This window comes from Rosa chinensis, chromosome 1 (assembly GCF_002994745.2).
Source record: "Rosa chinensis cultivar Old Blush chromosome 1, RchiOBHm-V2, whole genome shotgun sequence".
NCBI classification, from domain to species: domain Eukaryota; kingdom Viridiplantae; phylum Streptophyta; class Magnoliopsida; order Rosales; family Rosaceae; genus Rosa; species Rosa chinensis.
The window spans coordinates 42,351,077-42,369,441 of record NC_037088.1 but is presented as its reverse complement, the minus strand read 5'-3'; the positions used below and the strand labels follow the sequence as shown (position 1 = coordinate 42,369,441).

The window sequence follows — 18,365 nt, the reverse complement described above, 5'->3', positions numbered from 1 at the left end:
TCACAATGCTTTTAGATGTAAATGGGGGTACCCAAACCTTAGTGCCAGTACTAAAGGAGTGAATCTTAGTATGCAATAGAGTTGGCAATCCTATGGATGATCTTGACCCTCCAGAATTTCTGGCATAGTTTCTACGTCCTTCATTTCTAGTCTCATAGACCCTAGCCAACTCACATGCTTCATATAATGTTCTAGGTTTTTGAGCTTGCACATCTACCCTTATATCTTCCTTAAGACCACCAATAAAACATGACAGCAACATCTATGGAGGAAACCCTAGGGCTCTTCTGGAAGCTTGGTGAATTACTCCTTGTAGCGTTCAACACTGCCTGTTTGGGACATTCTAGCTAGAGCTGCTTGATATTTAGTCCTCTTATATCCATTGAATTCTCTCATAAGTCAATCAGCCTTGCCAAGTACATGGAAACTCATGTCTAAACATGTACCACCTATCAGAGGCTTTATCAGATAGATGCATAGTAGCAATTGATAGCTTCCTATCCTCTAGTGTTTTATAAAATTCAAAGTATTGTTCTGTCTTATTTAACCATTTTACTGAATTTCCTCTACTGAAAACACTGAATTCCAATCTCATTTTCTTCATTGTGGGGAGGTTAGGATCTACATATGGTGGAGGGTATGGATAAGGAGGTGCTTGAGACAATGGGTTAGGGTAATTCATGTGACACATTAGAACAGATTGTGGGACACTTTGTGGTAATGGTTGTTGATAAAATGAAGCCTCATGGTGATTTGGAATGTATGAGTATGGTGATTGAGATACTTGAGTGGTGGTGGTTGTTGCAAATGTGGATGGTGCACTATTGAATTGTGGTATAAATTTCTGTGTGCAGGTGGGTGCTGCATTGTTTCAAGTAATGTTGTTTGAGAAATTATGCATTGTGACAAAGTAAGGACCAAAATATGTCATCACAAAAGGGTTATGTTCATGTGGGATCTGTGTGTGCGTATGAGATGGTTACGTTTGAGAATGATTAAATCCCAGGCAACTAGATCCTGTAGAGGTATGATTTAATTGAGAACCAAAATTGGTTTGCGGGAAGTAATGAGGCGGTGCTCCACTTGTTGCTCCACTTACTGTACTACCTACCAAAGCCATAGTGCTACCATTACCTATAGGTCTAGACCTGAAATTTCCAACCATTCCCTTCTCCCTTGTTTCAACAATATGCTCAGAAACCTTCCATAGAACTAGTGGGCACAATACTAGTTAATTAATTGTAGGGCTGGGCGTTTAAACCCGAAAACCCGCAAAGTCGAACCAACCTGTCAAAGCCTGACCAGTTCTGGCCGAACCCTTTTTTTTTTTTTTTAGCAAAACAGTTTGGCCGGGCCTTCACTTTCAAAGTTGGAAAAGCCTATCAGGCCCGTCTTAGTTAAAAAAGAGACAGATGTCTATGTTTTATTGGTCCTAATATAAGGCTCAAAATCTTTACATAGGATCGGACACACTTGAATTATATTCCTCACTCAAATACCTAAACAACTAAACCTAATCAGCCTCAACCTTCAGTTCTTCCCAAACCCAATCTGAACAGAGGGAGGCCGCCTCATTCAGTCCTTCTTCCCAAACCCGATCTGAACCAAGAGAGGCTGCCTCCGCCATATCCACCAAAGCCGAGACTGCTCTCTCTCTATCTCTCTCTCTCTTCAGTTCACCTGCACCATTACACAGCCGAGATTAGACTCTCTCTCTCTCTCTCTCCACATTACGCTGTGAGATTCTTTCTCTTTGTTAAGTTTCTTTCTCTTTCTCTTTGTATCTCTCTCCCCCTTTCAATCTCTTTGTGTTTTTACTGTGTTTTTGTTTGTCAAGTTTTTAATTCGTTATCAATTTGCAGGCAATTCGTTGGGTTTGTGTTTGGTGCCAAGGTTTCTACAGTGATCGGCCCAATCCAATTTTGCAAGTATCAAATTGGGTTTTAATCGGTTGATTAGGTTCAGTTAGGTTGTGAATTTTGTGCCTTTTATGGGTTAATTAATATCATCTGGTTTCATTTTGGAAGCTTCAAAAGCCTTCGAACTGGTGGCTCTGGAGGGTGTTTGATTTTGGATAGTCTGATTGCTTAAGTGAGTAAAAATTCATCTCCCCTTCTTCTTCTCCTATCCCTTCATCCTTTGCTTGAAGTTGTTCATATTATGACTAATCTAATTCTTCTTCCTATTATGACTAAGCTTGCAAGATAATCAAATCAATTTATGAAGTATTGTGACAAACTGATTATTATGTTCAAGATGTTATCATAAACTGATGTCAAAAGGTTTATTTACATAATTGAATCGCTTGTTGATAATTTTTATATATTGGCTGGTGTAGGGTAAACCATGATTGCCAATTGATGGCTGGATTTGCTAAATAGTTGCTGAATTGCTTAGGAGACTAGAAAAAAAGGCTGCTGAATTGCTTCTTCCGAATTTGGACTTTCTATTTCAATTGCAGCTTTGTATTTGAATTGGGACTTTGTGTTGAATTGCTCAATTGCATGTCAAATTGTTCTTGACTTCTTGTATTTGAATTTGGATAATGTGTATCAAATATGGATAATGTGTGTTTCAAATTTGGAAATTTAAATGTGTAGCTTGAACCTTGGATATGGATGGTGTTTTGAACTTCAACATGTTGAAATTAATTAAATTTTGGAATGTATATATATGGGCACATAGCAAAGAATAAAACTGATATTTGGGCCCGAAAGCCCATAAACCCAGCCCGAAAGAAAACGGGCCAGTCCCTGTTAGTGCCAAAACGGGGTTTAGGCCTGAATAGTAAAAAAGGGGCCCGGGCCCAGTGAAGTTTTAGTTGGACCTGGCCTGTGCCCAGCCCTAATTAATTGTAGCAACACATCATCAGTAGTGGGGTATGAGTTGGCTTACCCTCAGATCTGGCCATGGTGGATGATGCAGGGAGTGTGTGTGTGGGTTGAGTTGTGCCTAGGGAGTTGGCAGTTAGCACGGAAAAGGGATATACATCGGTCAATGGTTCGTCCTTTCTACTGAGAACAGGAAATAAATGTAAGAAATATATATATAATATAATAATACAAGGAAAACAAACACACAGGATCAAGAAGTTCTGACCAATCCGTGTCTCACTTACACGACCAAGGTGACGAAGGACCCGTGAAGCAGCAAAAGGCACCAAGAATAAAAGTTTCATCACTGTAAGTAGCTGAATTTGTAAAGAGTCATGAAAGATATATGTTATTTCAGAGAATACACAAATCAAAGTCATGATCTTCCAAGTCCAAGTAGATATGACAGAAACTACTTCATTTATCAGTTATTGAGAAAAGAGGATTGGACTTGAGGCCTCTTTATAACTCACAAGAACTCTTTCTTTACATAACATGCAAACTCAAATTTTCTCAACCAAAACATGGTGACTAGGAAATAAGGAATTCAGAGACATGATTTATGTTCACATCTGAAAAGGGAAAAAAAAAAAAACAAGAGAGGAAACACCTATACGGCTATACATATGGTGACTTTATTCAAGCACATTCACACTTCAATTAGCAGTAAATAGGAACTTTTAGTAAAGTGAAATTAGAATGAACCAATTTTCCCCTCTGCTGTGTAAAGAACAGCATGGAGTATCCTAAATCTATTTTCAGGTTCAACTTCCCCCTGCAAACCAGCATTTTTAAAGGATTACCTAGGTACTTCACCACTACATAAAATAATCAGTTCATAGTAAATGCAGATGGGAGGTCCATGTATTCACTCAACTTATGCCAAATAGAATTGAAGCTTACCTGAGTGCACTATGATATTGTTTAAAATTTACACATACTTGTTTGAGAGACAAGAACCTTACAGTTAGTATTGCTTTTCCAGAGTTGTCAAGCTTCAAGGATGGTCCTTTCATGTCAGTTTCAAGAAAGAAGTGTTTTCCCTTCACTGCTTCATGCATCGCTATATCTCTTATTTCCTGTATTTGTTATAGTGGTATCAATACTAATTGCATAAATGAGCAGTTATAAACCATGCTTACAAATATGACAAGTTAACCAGCAGTGACAACTGACAAGCTACATGCTCATCGATTGACATGGCAATACAGATTACAGAATCTTATACTTGACACATTATTTGTAAAAACCAGGGTTCAAAAAGGATATTGCTTATTTCTCTTTTCTTTTCTTCTATTACAGATGAACAATGAGCGACAAAATATGAGGTAGGCAGACACCATCCTGAGAAAAGTGTGAGCAAGCATGACCTTTGTTATAACCATCTAAAGACTTGACTGACCATAACAACTTCAGAGAAGAGACGTATCTTCCCAATGAAATAGAAGGATATATGAGAACAAACGTGTGTGTGTGTGTGTGTGAGAGAGAGAGAGAGAGAGAGAGAGAGAGAGAGAGAGAGAGAGAGAGAGGTATTATTAAGAAGTGATATAGAAATTTGAGACGTAGAAGGTACTAGCTAACTGTGTGTTATTCCTTTGCATCTTATCTAGGACTAAAGATGAATTCCCAACTTCACCAAGGATGAAGAGGAGCTACGTACCAGACATTAGGTACCCTATGGGCCAACCGCCCACAAACAAAAGCCCCAGAAAATCAGACCCAGTAATCTGGTTTAAGTTCACTTACCAGAGCCTTTTCCCAACGGTCTCCTGCCACCTACATCAAAATTGATAACCATAATCAGACCTGTGCAAAAGATGTACAAACCAAAACTCAGGGAGGCAGAACACAAACATTCTTCTTGGGAGCAGCTATGAGCTGATAATTTGCTTCAGCATATGTTGCCATGTCATTAATAGCTGCATTCACCTTCTCTAGTGTAAGCCTTCCTCTCATGTACCTGCAGTTATTTATACTTAGAGCGAGAAAATGACCCCAATAACAAGGACTGAATACAGAAGACCTCTTTTTTCCAATACCTATCAACCATGGATTAGTCACAGAACTGCCTAATAACTAGATACCATTTTCTCCTCTGTTGAGTCAAAACAAAGTAAGCTAATGATGGCTTGATAATTTACAAGTAGTGGTCTTTTAAACCTTCATTTTCATGGTACCTGGATCAAAATTATAGCTGGAAAGAGTTGTGCAGCTTTCAAAAGGGTAAAAAATTATTCAATAAAAGTGAAGGCTCATTTTATGAGATACCTGTATGAGTGGGCCGGAACAGACCTCCTAATCCATTTCAGCTCTGTCAGGGTTGTTTTATACTCTTTTTTTTTTTAGAAAAGATAGAATCCATTAATAACTAAAAGAATTACAAAGCATTGGAATAATCGGTTGTGGTAACAACACCACGACACATATTCCTACCAAGATCCATAGTTATGGGTCCGTCACTAATAGTAACATCCATGAACCGAAAAGGTCCAACCCCTAACCAATTTTTATGCCTATCACCCCAGGCTACAAAGAAAGATAACCAATCCCGAGTGTCACGATACAACCTCGTCACCAACAGCCAGACGAACCACTCCACCCTCTTCCACACCGTGTCCATAAACCGCCAGACCACGTGCAAGGGAAATCCATCTTTCCATTGATAACCAAACAGCATCGAAATTCTAACATATTGTTCCCAGGAGTAACACCATATAGATGGCTCCACAACACGACCAAAACCTCCAAACCCTAGCTCAATTGAGTAAGGACGTTTTATTTGACCTAACCAAAAACCTGAAACTAAAATCCTAATAAAAAATTGACCAAACACAGCGGCCTGGCCCAACCTCCACTTCCCGCAAGGAACTATCGCCGCCCTCCTCATCGCCGCACCACAAAGCCGGTCACCCCCAAACCTGGTCGATGTCCGAGATTGAAGCCCAGAAAGGGGCGAACCATCTCCGAGCTCGTCCCTGCCTTGGGATCGAAGCCCCAGCCACCTCCGTACACCCTGAACCATCTGTGACGCCAGGAACAGCCGCTGGCAATCACCCCTTCGCTGTTCCTTGTCAGATCTCACCCATGACCCAAGGGGAAGAGATCTCACCCGATCTGCCCCGTCCAACGTCAAACCACCTTCCACCATCAGTGAACCAGGCCTCCGCCAGAGATCCATGCCGCTAGCCCGGGAAAAACTTCCTCTCCCGGACCGGACCGCAACTGCAGGGAGCCGGCGGCGTTCGGCCGGGAGAGGCGCTCTCTCTCTCGAAGACGCTCTCTCTCTCTCCTTTTTCTCCGCGCGTGAGGCGGGTTCTCCGTGGCACACGTCTAATCGAATTACTAACTCGTTTAGGGTTGTTTTATACTCTTAATATCTATTACTGAAATTTTTTTTGTTTCATTTTGTATACGCTTATTGCATAGCAAGATAAAAACTTTTTACAGAAAACTTATTTATCAAGAAAATAAATCGCAGTAGTTTGTGGATGCATAGGACTTCTAAAATAGCAGAAGACATTTTATAAATTTTTGCTATGAAATAGGAAACTAATCTTAGACTTGAATCTTGTTAAGGAGGAGAAATTGACAATTTTTTTATGTATTGGACATGACAGCTAATGTTAGTTGTTAACACTCGAGACAATGAAAGTACTACACTTTGTGAAAAGTTCCATCTCTGTGTAGCACATTATATCTTTTTGTCAGGTTAGAATAACTTGATTTTCAGATATCCCATTAAGTAGCCTATGTGACTGTCCATGTCAGATGTACAACAGTACTGCAATGTAAGTATTGTCAATGCAAGTATGCAGACAGGACTCCCACTTGACATAGCAAAAGAATCAGAAAGGGAAGTTTACTCACGATGACAAGGAATCCAGTTCTTCAGAACTTACAAACCACAATGGTGGCGTGGAACGACCCTTTTTCTCCTGAAATTAACAAAAACAGAAAGAATACACGACCCTCATTCTGTATCCCGAGCACGTAGCTATAGACGATTACAGAACAGACTGTAGAAGTAAAGCCACTTGTGCATCTTACTTCATGCTTAAGTTCTTGATAAGCATGATCTTCTTGATTAGTCAAAAATGGAGGCTTGCTTCATGCTTAAGTTCTTGATAAGCATGGTGTTTTTGATAAGTCAAAGATTGTGACTTACTTCATGCTTAAGTTGTTGATAAGTCAAAGATTGTGACTTACTTCATACTTAGGTTGTTGATAGGTCAAAGTTTGTGGCTTGCTTTCTAACATATGATTGTTGTAAAGATTGTATTTACAACTCATCTATAGCTAAGTTTCTTAAGCTTTAAGAAGCTAGTTGTAACCTCCTCTATCTAGTATAAATAGAGGTCTTGAGTTATAGAGTTGTAATCCCATGTTGTGGTGAGTGAAAACAAAGAGAGAGAGGGAGTGGAGTTTAGAGAGAAAATGGAGATTTCTCCTAAAACTCAAGTATCTTTCCTTTGTTAGTGTGTATTTCCTCCTGTTATAAGAGAGAGGGTATTCTCAATTGTTGCTCTCCTTATTGCAGTACAGAAATTGTTGTATCCTTTTGCTATAATGAAATCCTTCTACAATTTGCCTATCATCTTGTGCTTCACTCATTTTCATAGTTTCTACTTCAGTTGTAATTGGGTGCCCCATACCACAACGTTCCTAACAATGGTATCAGAGCTCCGGGTTTATAGCCGGTTTTCGTGCTAAAGTGAGATCTAGTTAGTGGAAAGGAGGCATCTTCAACAATGACGACGAAGTACGAAATAGAGAAGTTCAATGGGAACAATTTCTCATTGTGGAAAATGAGGATAAAAGCAGTCTTGAGAAAAGATAACTGCTTGGCGGCAATTGGAGATAGGCCTGAGGAGATCATTGACGATGGCAAGTGAAACGAGATGGATGGCAATGCGATTGCTAATCTGCATCTAGCACTAGCCGATGAAGTATTGTCAAGTGTGGCGGAGAAGAAGACGACAAAAGAGATATGGGATACACTCATAAAATTGTACGAGGCCAAATCACTACACAACAAAATCTTCTTGAAGAGAAAGCTTTACACCTTTCGGATGATGGAGTCGAAATGACCGACCACATCAACACACTCAACACCTTGTTCTCACAGCTCACAGTAATGGGGCATAACATAGAGACGGGTGAACGTGCTGAAATTCTACTTCAAAGTCTACCTGATTCGTATGATCAACTCATCATCAACTTAACCAACAATCTAGAAATACTAGTCTTCGATGATATTGCAGCTGCGGTTCTTGAAGAAGAAAGTCGGCGCAAGAGCAAAGAAGATAGATTGGGTGGCTCACAGCAGGCCGAAGCTTTGATGATAACGAGAGGGAGATCAACGGAACGTGGCCCCAGTGGGAGTCAAAGTCAGAGTAGATCAAAATCCAGAAGTAAGAAGAATGTCAAGTGTCATCACTGTGGCAAGAAAGGGCACTACAAAAGGGAGTGTTGGCGTCTCAAGAAGAATGAAGAAACCAAAGGAAAAGGTCCTGAGTCATCAAGAGCACAGGGTTGTGTAGCAAGTACCTCAGATGATAGTGAAGTCTTATACAGCGAGGGAACAACAGTTATTGAAGGGAGGAGAAAGTTTGTTGATATCTAGCTTATAGACTCAGGAGCAACATGGCATATGACTCCCCGAAGAGAATGGCTCCACCAATATGAACCTATCTCAAGAGGAACTGTGTTCATGGGAGATGATTATCCCTATGAGATCGCTGGTATTGGTACCATCAAAGTGAAGATGTATGATGGTACAGTTCGCACCATTCAGGAGGTACGGCACATGAAAGGCCTAAAGAAAAATCTATTGTCTTGGGGACAATTAGATAATAGCGGATACCAAATCCATGGTCAACATGGGATCATGAAAATAGTTAAAGGCGCGCTTGTGGTGATGGAAGTGGAAAAGATAGCTGCAAATCTGTACATGCTTAAAGGAGAAACACAACAAGAAGGAGAAGCATCTATAGCGTCAGTAAGATCATTAGAAGAATCAATGATGATGTGGCACAGTAAGCTTGGCCACATGTTGGAACGAGGTTTGAAGATTCTTGCTGAACAAAAGCTTCTTCTAGGGCTCAAAAAGGTTTCATTACCCTTTTGTGAGCATTGTGTCACTAGTAAGCAGCACATATTAAAGTTCAGCAGTTCTAATGCTAGAAGCAAAGCTATCTTAAAACTGATCCATTCCGATGTTTGGCAAGCACCAGTTCTATCCCTAGGAGGTGCAAGATACTTTGTGTCTTTTATTGATGATTACTCCAGAAGATGTTGGGTGTATCCAATCAAAGTGAAGGCGGACGTGTTCCCAGTTTTCAAAGTATTCAAAGCGCGTGTGGAGCTTGAATCTGAAAAGAAGATCAAGTGTTTGAGGACGGACAATGGAGGAGAATATACCTGTAATGAATTTGATAACTTCTGTAAACAAGAAGGTATCAAGAGGCAGTTCACAGTGGCATACATTCCACAACAAAATGGAGTAGCATAACGGATGAACAGAACCTTGTTAGAACAGACAAGAGCGATGTTGAGGACTGCGGAGATGGCCAAGTCATTTTGGGCAGAAGTAGTGAAGACCGCCTGTTATGTGATCAATCGGTCAACATCAACCGCAATTGATCTGAAGACTCCAATGGAGATGTGGACTGGTAAGCCAGCTGATTATTCTCGCTTACATACGTTTGGAAGTCCTGTGTACGTTATGTACAACGCCCAAGAAACATCAAAACTGGATCCAAAATCCAGAGAATGTATTTTCTTAGGGTATGCTGATGGAATTAAGGGGTACCGCCTGGGGGATCCCACTGCCCACAAGGTGATAATCAGCAGAGATGTAGAAGATAAGGTACAAGGAAAAGAAAATGATAGCACTTCAAAAGAGAAACTAGAGACTACAACAGTTCGAGTAGTCCTGGCGATGTATGCAACATTTGACTTGTGCTTAAAGCAGTTAGATGTGAAAACTGCATTTCTTCATGGAGAACTTGAAGAAGAGATTTACATGCTCCAACCAGATGGATTTGAGGAAAAAGAAAAAGAGAACTTGGTTTGCAGGTTGAACAAATCTTTGTACGGTCTTAAACAAGCGCCAAGATGTTGGTATAAGAGATTTGATTCCTTCATCATGAGCCTTGGATACAACAGACTCAGTCCAGATCCTTGTGCTTACTACAAGAGATTTGGTGATGGTGATTTCATTATTCTGCTATTGTACGTTGACGACATGTTGGTAGCAGGCCCCAACAAAGATCGTATTAAAGAATTGAAGGCACAGTTGGCTAGGGAGTTTGAAATGAAGAACTTGGGACTAGCAAACAAGATTCTAGGGATGCAAATTTACCGAGATAGAAATAGTAGGAAGATTTGGCTCTCTCAGAAAAAACTACTTAAAGAAAATCTTGTGTCGCTTCAACATGCAAGATTGTGAGTCAATCTCTACCCCTCTTCCTATTAATTTCAAGTTATCCTCAAGTATGAGCCCTAGCAATGAAGCAGAGAGGATGGAAATGTCTCGAGTATCGTATGCATTAGCAGTTGGTAGCTTAATGTTCGCTATGGTTTGCACAAGACCAGACATTGCACAAGCAGTGGGAGCGGTTAGTCGATACATGGAGAATCCTGGTAGAGAGCATTGGAATGCTGTGAAGAGGATCCTGAGATATGTCAAGGGTACCTCAAATGCTGCATTATGTTATGGAGGATCAGATTTTATTGTTAGAGGCTATGTTGATTCAGATTTTGCAGGTGATCTTGATAAGAGTAAGTCCACCATAGGTTATGTGTTTACTCTTGCTGGAGGAGCTGTAAGCTGGGTTTCAAAACTGCAGTCTATTGTGACTACGTCTACGACAGAGGCAGAATACGTCGCAGCTACAGAAGCTAACAAAGAGGCAATATGATTGCAAATGCTATTGGAGGAGCTCGAACACAAATAAGAGAAGATTGCTCTATTTTGTGATAGTCAGAGCGCTTTGCACTTGCCAAAGAATCCAGCATTTCACTCAAGGACAAAGCACATAAGAGTACAATATCACTTCGTTCATGAGAAGGTGGAAGAAGGAAGTGTGGATATACATAAAACCTAGCAGATGCTCTAACAAAGCCGATCAACAATGACAAGTTTATTTGGTGTCGATCCTCTATTGGCCTAGTAGAAACATGAGCAGTGTGGACATGGCAAAGTAGAAAGGATAGAAGAATTGCAAAAGTGACTTTAAGTGGGAGATATGTAGAAGTAAAGCCACTTGTGCATCTTACTTCATGCTTAAGTTCTTGATAAGCATGATCTTCTTGATTAGTCAAAAATGGAGGCTTGCTTCATGCTTAAGTTCTTGATAAGCATGGTGTTTTTCATAAGTCAAAGATTGTGACTTACTTCATACTTAAGTTGTTGATAGGTCAAAGTTTGTGGCTTGCTTTCTAACATATGATAGTTGTAAAGATTGTATTTACAACTCATCTATAGCTAAGTTTCTTAAGCTTTAAGAAGCAAGTTGTAACCTCCTCTATCTAGTACAAATAGAGGTCTTAAGTTATAGAGTTGTAATCCCATGTTGTGGTGAGTGAAAACAAAGAGAGAGAAGGAATGGAGTTTAGAGAGAAAATGGAGATTTCTCCTAAAACTCAAGTGTCTTTCCTTTGTTAGTGTGTAATTCCTCCTGTTATAAGAGAGAGGGTATTCTCAATTGTTGCTCTTCTTATTGCAGTAGAGAAATTGTTGTATCATTTTGCTATAGTGAAATCCTTCTACAATTTGCCTATCATCATGTGCTTCACTCATTTTCATAGTTTCTACTTCAGTTGTAATTGGGTGCCCCATACCACAACGTTCCTAACACAGACATGCCATAAATTGAAACGTGAGAGAGAGAGAGAGAGAGAGAGAGAGAGAGATGGATGTACCTTGGGTGGTGGTGGTCGTGGTGGTGTAGGATCCTCCTCAAGCTTGAAGGTCCCAGAACCAGTGTTTTGCTGAGAGCTTTCTGGAAATAAACTGAAACAAAGAAACAGTATAAGCTCTCCACCAAACAAATGCAAATAAATTTCAAACTCAAATCAACAATATATCATCCATGGATGCCGGATGCCTAAGAAAGTTCTACTACCATCTGTTTGTATCCAAATTCAACATTGAAACCCTTTCCGGAACATGAGTGGGGGCATAAACTGACATATCCTTCAATTTCCTTTGCTGCTTCAGCGATGCATCGATCAGTTTCTGCCATCACATTGTACCATCTAATTATACAAGCAGTAGCCAATTAACAAATAAAACCTTCATTAACCTTGAAAAAAAAAATTAAAAATCTCATTTGAACAGTTTATGATACATCCAGATGATCAAATTCTTTCCAATTCATCTTTTAAATTAATTTTCCAAGTAGCCACAAACACAATCATCACAAACTGTACCCAACATTAGAACTAATTTCCCTTAATCTTTGACATCATCTCTAAAGAGAAATGATGAAAATTGTAAGACCTAGCATACTGATATATCAACATTTCATGAAATTTCTCAGAAATCAAACAAAGCCCAATCCACACATACTCAGAGAGAAAGCGAGAGAGAAGAAACTACTTTTGCTTTGGGGATGGCTAGGGTTTCATCGCGAACCCGGTGCTTGATAGCCTGGACCTGAAGCTCCATGGCCTTCACGGCGGCCTCGACGGCCGTCAAATCGGTGACGCTGCTGGCTGGGTACACTGCAACGTGAACACTTCAGAGCTTTAGGGAATGCTATGCTTGAAATTGAATGAAGTAAGGTTGAGTAATTGGGTCGGGTCTTACTGTTTCGAGCAATGACGAGCTCTTGGAGCTCCGAGATCCGACTGTTGAACACGGCGATCAGCGAGTCCAACGACGCCCCTGCTTGCTCAGCCTCCATCTCTCTCTCTCTCTCTCTCTCTCTCTCTCTCTCTCTCCAGAAAGTTTCGATCTTCGATTCGTCGATTTCGTTTTGAAGTCGGGAGAGTTGTTTTGGCGGGAAAATGAGAAGCATGAGTTTGGGGTGGAGAAGATAAAGGAGACGGCGTCGTATCGATGAAGGTAACCAAGTAGTGAAAGTATAATATATACACTCATGATCCCCTGGTCAGTAGCTGACCAGCTGACCAGGGGCAAGGTTCTAAATCTCTGCGATATTTCCGATATATCCCCCGATATCTTTTTTTTTTCGACGGATCGATATATCTAGGGGTAAATATCTTATCTGTCACAGTTTCTGCGAAATTTCTCTGACATTGTCAAATATCCCCGATATATTAGATATGTGCGATATATCCCGATAAAGTGAAGAAATATCTGTAAAATTTGAGGTAAAAAAAAAACTCAGTAATTCTCTAAATGAAAATCTGTGTGAAGAGAGATTTCCTAAAGGCAAATTTGAGTGAGGAGAAATCCCCTCAAGGTGAATCTAGGTGAGGAGAATTGGATAAATACCCTCAAGGCGATTTTGGGTGAGAAGTAATTCTCTAAAAGTCTAAATGCAAATCTATGTGAGGAGAGATTTGGTATTGTGTAGTCTGTGACTATTTCTGTAACTCTGTATGTAGTTTGTAACTCTGTAGTTGAATAATAGAAAGAAGATAAAGCCATAAAGGTTCAATTATTCAAATGAGGCCAAATGACATTGCAAAAGAAAGTCAAGGAACCATATATGGATGACATGATGAGAAGAGAGTGCAGAGTACGGAGTATTAAATTTTGGCTATGCATCTTGAAAAAGTGAGGAATAACGAAGCTACTGTGTAGTCTGTGTCTTAAACCTGAAATTTTATTTTGGAAGTTGTCTCTTGTTTTAGTGGATCAACATAATTAAAAATAGAAAGTGATATATGATATGAAGCAAACTACAGACGGTTAAATAGTTAAATGTAATTCATCTTTTTTATTGATTTTATTTTATTAAGTGCAATGTTTATAAAACTATACAAAGGGCCCCAAATTGATTAGGGAAGGAAATTTCCTATCAATTTCCCATAGAAATTATTGGTGGGAGACTTGAATAATAATTTGGTGGTCAATGAAAAAAACTATATAGATCTACTTCATGTTGCAAGCGAGCCGCTTGATAATGGCATTGATCCACTTCATGATTGGATTATGTCTGCACACCTCGATGATGAAGCTGGAAGACCTCTTCCACAAGTTGTAGAAACTGCAACTAATGCTGGAATCAACGTAGAGAGAGTCTTATATGAAGAAGTTGTTAAAAACCCAGAAGATAATTCAGATAGTGATGATGCGTGGGGTGGTACAGCAACTCCAGATAGTTCTGATGATGGTGGAGAGGGTGGAAGCGGAACAGTTGGTGGAGGTGAAAGATATGAATATGGACAATCTTCTGTGGATGGAGGATTCCAATTTACCTGTGAAGGTAATTTTGATCAAGCCACCCAAGATGAAGACCACGGGGTGAGAATAGCTGGTCATGGTGCTCAAGAGAAGACCCGATATGGGAGGAGGACTAGAGGTGCAACTGATGATCAAAGTACCCCATCTGATGTTTCTTCAATTGCCTTAAGTTTTGACTCTATCAGTTTAGGCACAGAGCGCAGTGGGATCTCAAATGAATCTCATGAAGCCAACAATCAATTTGGTTATGATGCTTATGGATATAATCAATATGGAGAAGTATATGATCAGTCATCTAGTTAGGTTCATCCTTATTATCCCCTTATAGGGGAAACAGTCGGCAGCTCTAAAGAGATCTATAACTATCATGTTCATCACTACAATTCGCACTATATGGGTCATATGTCTTGGTCTGATTATTGCATTTTCGTAGACCAGCAAGCGGCTTTTCAACCGCCTAGAGTCTCTTTTTGGATGTGGATGAAGTTTACATTCATATGTATTTATATGTAGTTCTAAATTTCTAATAAATTGACTTTTTTCAAAAATGATATTTTTGTACACTGTATCCCCGATATATCCGATATCTCCCTGTTTCAAAGTACCAATGATATGAAAATACCGATATTTAAAACCTTGACCAGGGGAACGGGACTCATAATATATAATACATATTCCAACTAGGGGTCATCAATGCCTGCAAGGCCCAAAATCAATGGGCTCGGGCCAGGTCAGGCATGGCCTCAACGTATTTTTTTTTATTTTTTGGGTTGGGCAGGGCAGGTTTTTCTTAAAAATCAAGGCCTAGGGCCTTATGGACTTTTTCGGGCCAAGCCTTTCGGTCCGCAGGCTAAATGATGACCCATAATTTCAATATATTCTCTATTATTCCTTAAATTCTTCTTTAAAATTTTAGAGATATATAAATTTAGTAATATTAGCACCCTATTCAATCATGTCACATCATATAGAAGTCAGCCATGGTTAGGGTTCCTTCGGTAAGAGCAACTCCAACAGCTTCCTTATAATTTCTGTATTATAGGGAAACAAAAGTCAAAGCTTTAGCCTCTTTTTCTTATCCAACTCCAACAGATTCCCTATTTTACAACAATCTCTAAAATCTCCATATTCTTCCTTAAAATTTTAGAGTTTGCTGTAAATATAGGGAATTTGGTTTTCTCTTTCCTCACTTTCCCTAAAATAGGGATAGTTATAGGGAATCTGTTGGAGCAAAAGAGACTTATTTTTCCCTAAAGTAGAGAAAAATCAAAATATAGGGAATCTGTTGGAGTTGCTCTTAGCTTGGAGGCCCTCGTCCAACGACTCCCACGTCCCGCCACACTTTCGCCTTATTGGTGAGTGGTGAGTGCAGCCGGACAGAGAAATTTTGATGGCAGTTTCTCAGCCTCTGCTACGGCAGCGTAGCTTGGACCCTGACGAGATTGCAAGCCGTGTGGTGGTGTTGCGTCTTGAGATCGTTTGGAGGCCCTATCGGTGGTTGAATGGTGGTATCGGCATTCTATCCCCTTTGATCGATGACGGCTGGCAGAATGGCGTTGAGGTGGGGTTTCGACAGGCTCGATTCATATTAGAGTTTTTCGATCTGGTATGGGTGCTTCCTCGCATGTTTAGGTGAGGTGGTGATTTTTGTCGGCGTGCTGGCAATGATGGCGAGGTGGTTGATCGTCCCGCGTCTACTGTTGGCGGCGGCCAGGGTTTTGCAAATGTGTGTGGAGGTGTGGTGGCTGCTACTGTTTGGAGTTTGTCTAGGGTTTGAGTGGCCTTGGGTCTAGGCTTTGTTTTGGGCCCAAACCTTATGGTTTGTTTGTTTTATTTTGTCTAACAATGCTCCATCTTTGCTAGGGAGTGTCGTGGGCCTTGTCCCTGTATACCTTGTTCTGTTGGTTGTTACGATGTTTTGCCCAAGGGCCAGTATTGATGTACACCAAAAGAGTCTTAGGCAGATGTACTGGTCTTTGGGTTTTGTAGCTTCATTTGATCAACGCGTAGTAATTTACGCCAGTAGTGATTTTTTAAATGTGTTGTCAGTGCACTATTTGAGTAGTGAATGTAATGGGTGATTTTTGAATCCCTTAACTTAACCTTATACGGTTGTATGATCTTTTGATCACGGGAATATATCTTCATTTCCCCTATAAAAAAAAACTCATTCATTAAATTTTTTTCAATTTTTGTAATAAAATACAAAGCCCTCTCTCTCTCTCTCTCTCTCTCTCTCTCTCTCTCTCTCTCTCTCTCTCTCTCTCTCTCTCTCTCTCTCTCTCTCTCTCTCACACACACACACACACACACAGAGTCAAGTTCTCTACAATTATCTCTGTTTCTTTTTAATCGCCAATTTGCCATAACTCTAACTCTCACGGTCTCACCTACAACCACCACCACACGATTCCAAGTCCCAAATTTTGGGGTCTGATTTTGGAAAGAGATGATATGGTGATAATATACAAACTGATAAAGTGAGAATAGTCCATCCAAATAGGTAAATTACAAGTCATGATTATAAGTGGGTAAATTAAGAGTCATGATTAAGTTGAACTTTCCCTATGCTTTCCTAGCAAGTGTAATAGTCCATCCCAAATCACAAAAGCTAAAAACTGTACGTCTTTTTCCTAGAAAAAAATGGCAAAGGGTACTGCAACTTCATTTCTCTAATCCCATGGAAACCGTGTTTTGAGATCTTTCTCAGCAACTTTATATCCCCCAACAACTGCAAGAAATTATTATTTACAATAGGGAAAACATCATCAATGGTCACTGAGTTATGACTTATTCGACACTTAACTCACTGTATTTTCAACAATATCATTTAACTCACTCAGTTTTACATCCGTTTTTCACTTAACTCATTGTCGTTAATTCTGCCGTTAAAAGCTATTAAAATTGAGGGTATATTTGTCTAAACACTAAAAAAATGCATTTCTAACTTTTTTTTTTTCAAATTATATATAAGTTAAAAAAATTATTTTTTATTAGAAATCTCAGAAATTTAAAAAATTGAAAAAAGTCTAATAAATGTAAATTGAGGGATATTTGTCTAAACACTAAAAAAAATGCATTTCTAATTTTTTTTTTTTTTAAAAAAGACATTTTTTTTCAAATTATATTTAAGTTTAAAAAATCATTTTTTATTAAAAATTTCAGAAATTTAAAAAAATTGAAAAAAATATAATAAATGTAATTTTTTTAAGTTAAAAATGATTTTTAAGTGTTTTGACAAATATACTCTCAATTTTAACGGCGTCTAACGGTAGAATTAACGGCAGTGAGTTAAGTGAAAGACGTATGTAAAACTGAGTGAGTTAAGTGATATTGTTGAAAATACAGTGAGTTAAGTGTCGAATAAATCATAACTCAGTGACCATTGGTGATATTTCCCCTTTACAATATACTAAAGTTCAGTTGCCCGGTTTTCTCTTCATCACTGTGCACAAAGTGGAGTGACGGTTTTGCCCTTCTGTTTTCCCTTCATTTTTGCTCTTTTGCTGACTTTTCTCTCTGCTCTCCCCTTGGACTCTTCGGAAAACTCTCGAGGTTGCTCCATCTTCGCTCACCTCTCCAGGTTCCTCTCTCTCTCTCTCTCTCTCTCTCTCTCTCTCTCTCTCTCTCTCTCTCTCTCTCTCTCCAACTATATCCATACAGCCCCTTAACCAATCTCACACACAAATTAACTTTGATCTCGAACTCATTGCAGAGCTTTCACTCATACTGAGCTTGAAGATCTCAGGTCTCTTCTTGCGTCGTTAGCTGCTCAGTCACACAGCGACGGCCAAGTCATCTCTACCTCAATTTTCAGGTCAATTGCTTCACTCCCTTCCTTTTTCCAGATCACATAAATTTCTTATCTTTTTTATTTTCAGCAGAAGCAAACTCCCAGGAAACTTTTGATCCTTTATGGTGCGTTTGGATGAGAAAATTATGAAATCCATAGGAATTTATAAATGATGGAATCTTTAAATTCATCAATCTAAAATTCCATTAATTGCAATTTCTGTTGTTTGGTTGTAACCATTTAGGATTTCAAATGTGTAATAAATTAAGAAAGTTTAAAACAAATAAAAAAATAAAATAGAAAAAAACCTTGTTTT

The 18,365-nt window shown here is 39.4% G+C and overlaps 1 protein-coding gene across 1 annotated transcript; it reads right to left on the bottom strand.

The window, feature by feature from the left end:
• Positions 1-3,444: 3,444 nt before the first annotated feature.
• LOC121048839 (spindle and kinetochore-associated protein 1 homolog) lies at positions 3,445-12,787 on the bottom strand. The gene is made up of 9 exons (XM_040506755.1): positions 12,691-12,787; positions 12,481-12,605; positions 12,037-12,117; positions 11,802-11,948; positions 6,744-6,811; positions 4,731-4,836; positions 4,623-4,652; positions 3,839-3,952; positions 3,445-3,683 (listed from the first exon to the last, which is right to left on the bottom strand). Exons 1-9 carry the CDS (start codon positions 12,785-12,787, stop codon positions 3,534-3,536), a joined length of 918 nt encoding a protein of 305 aa, XP_040362689.1. The 3' UTR covers positions 3,445-3,533.
• Between the last annotated feature and the right edge of the window lie 5,578 nt (positions 12,788-18,365).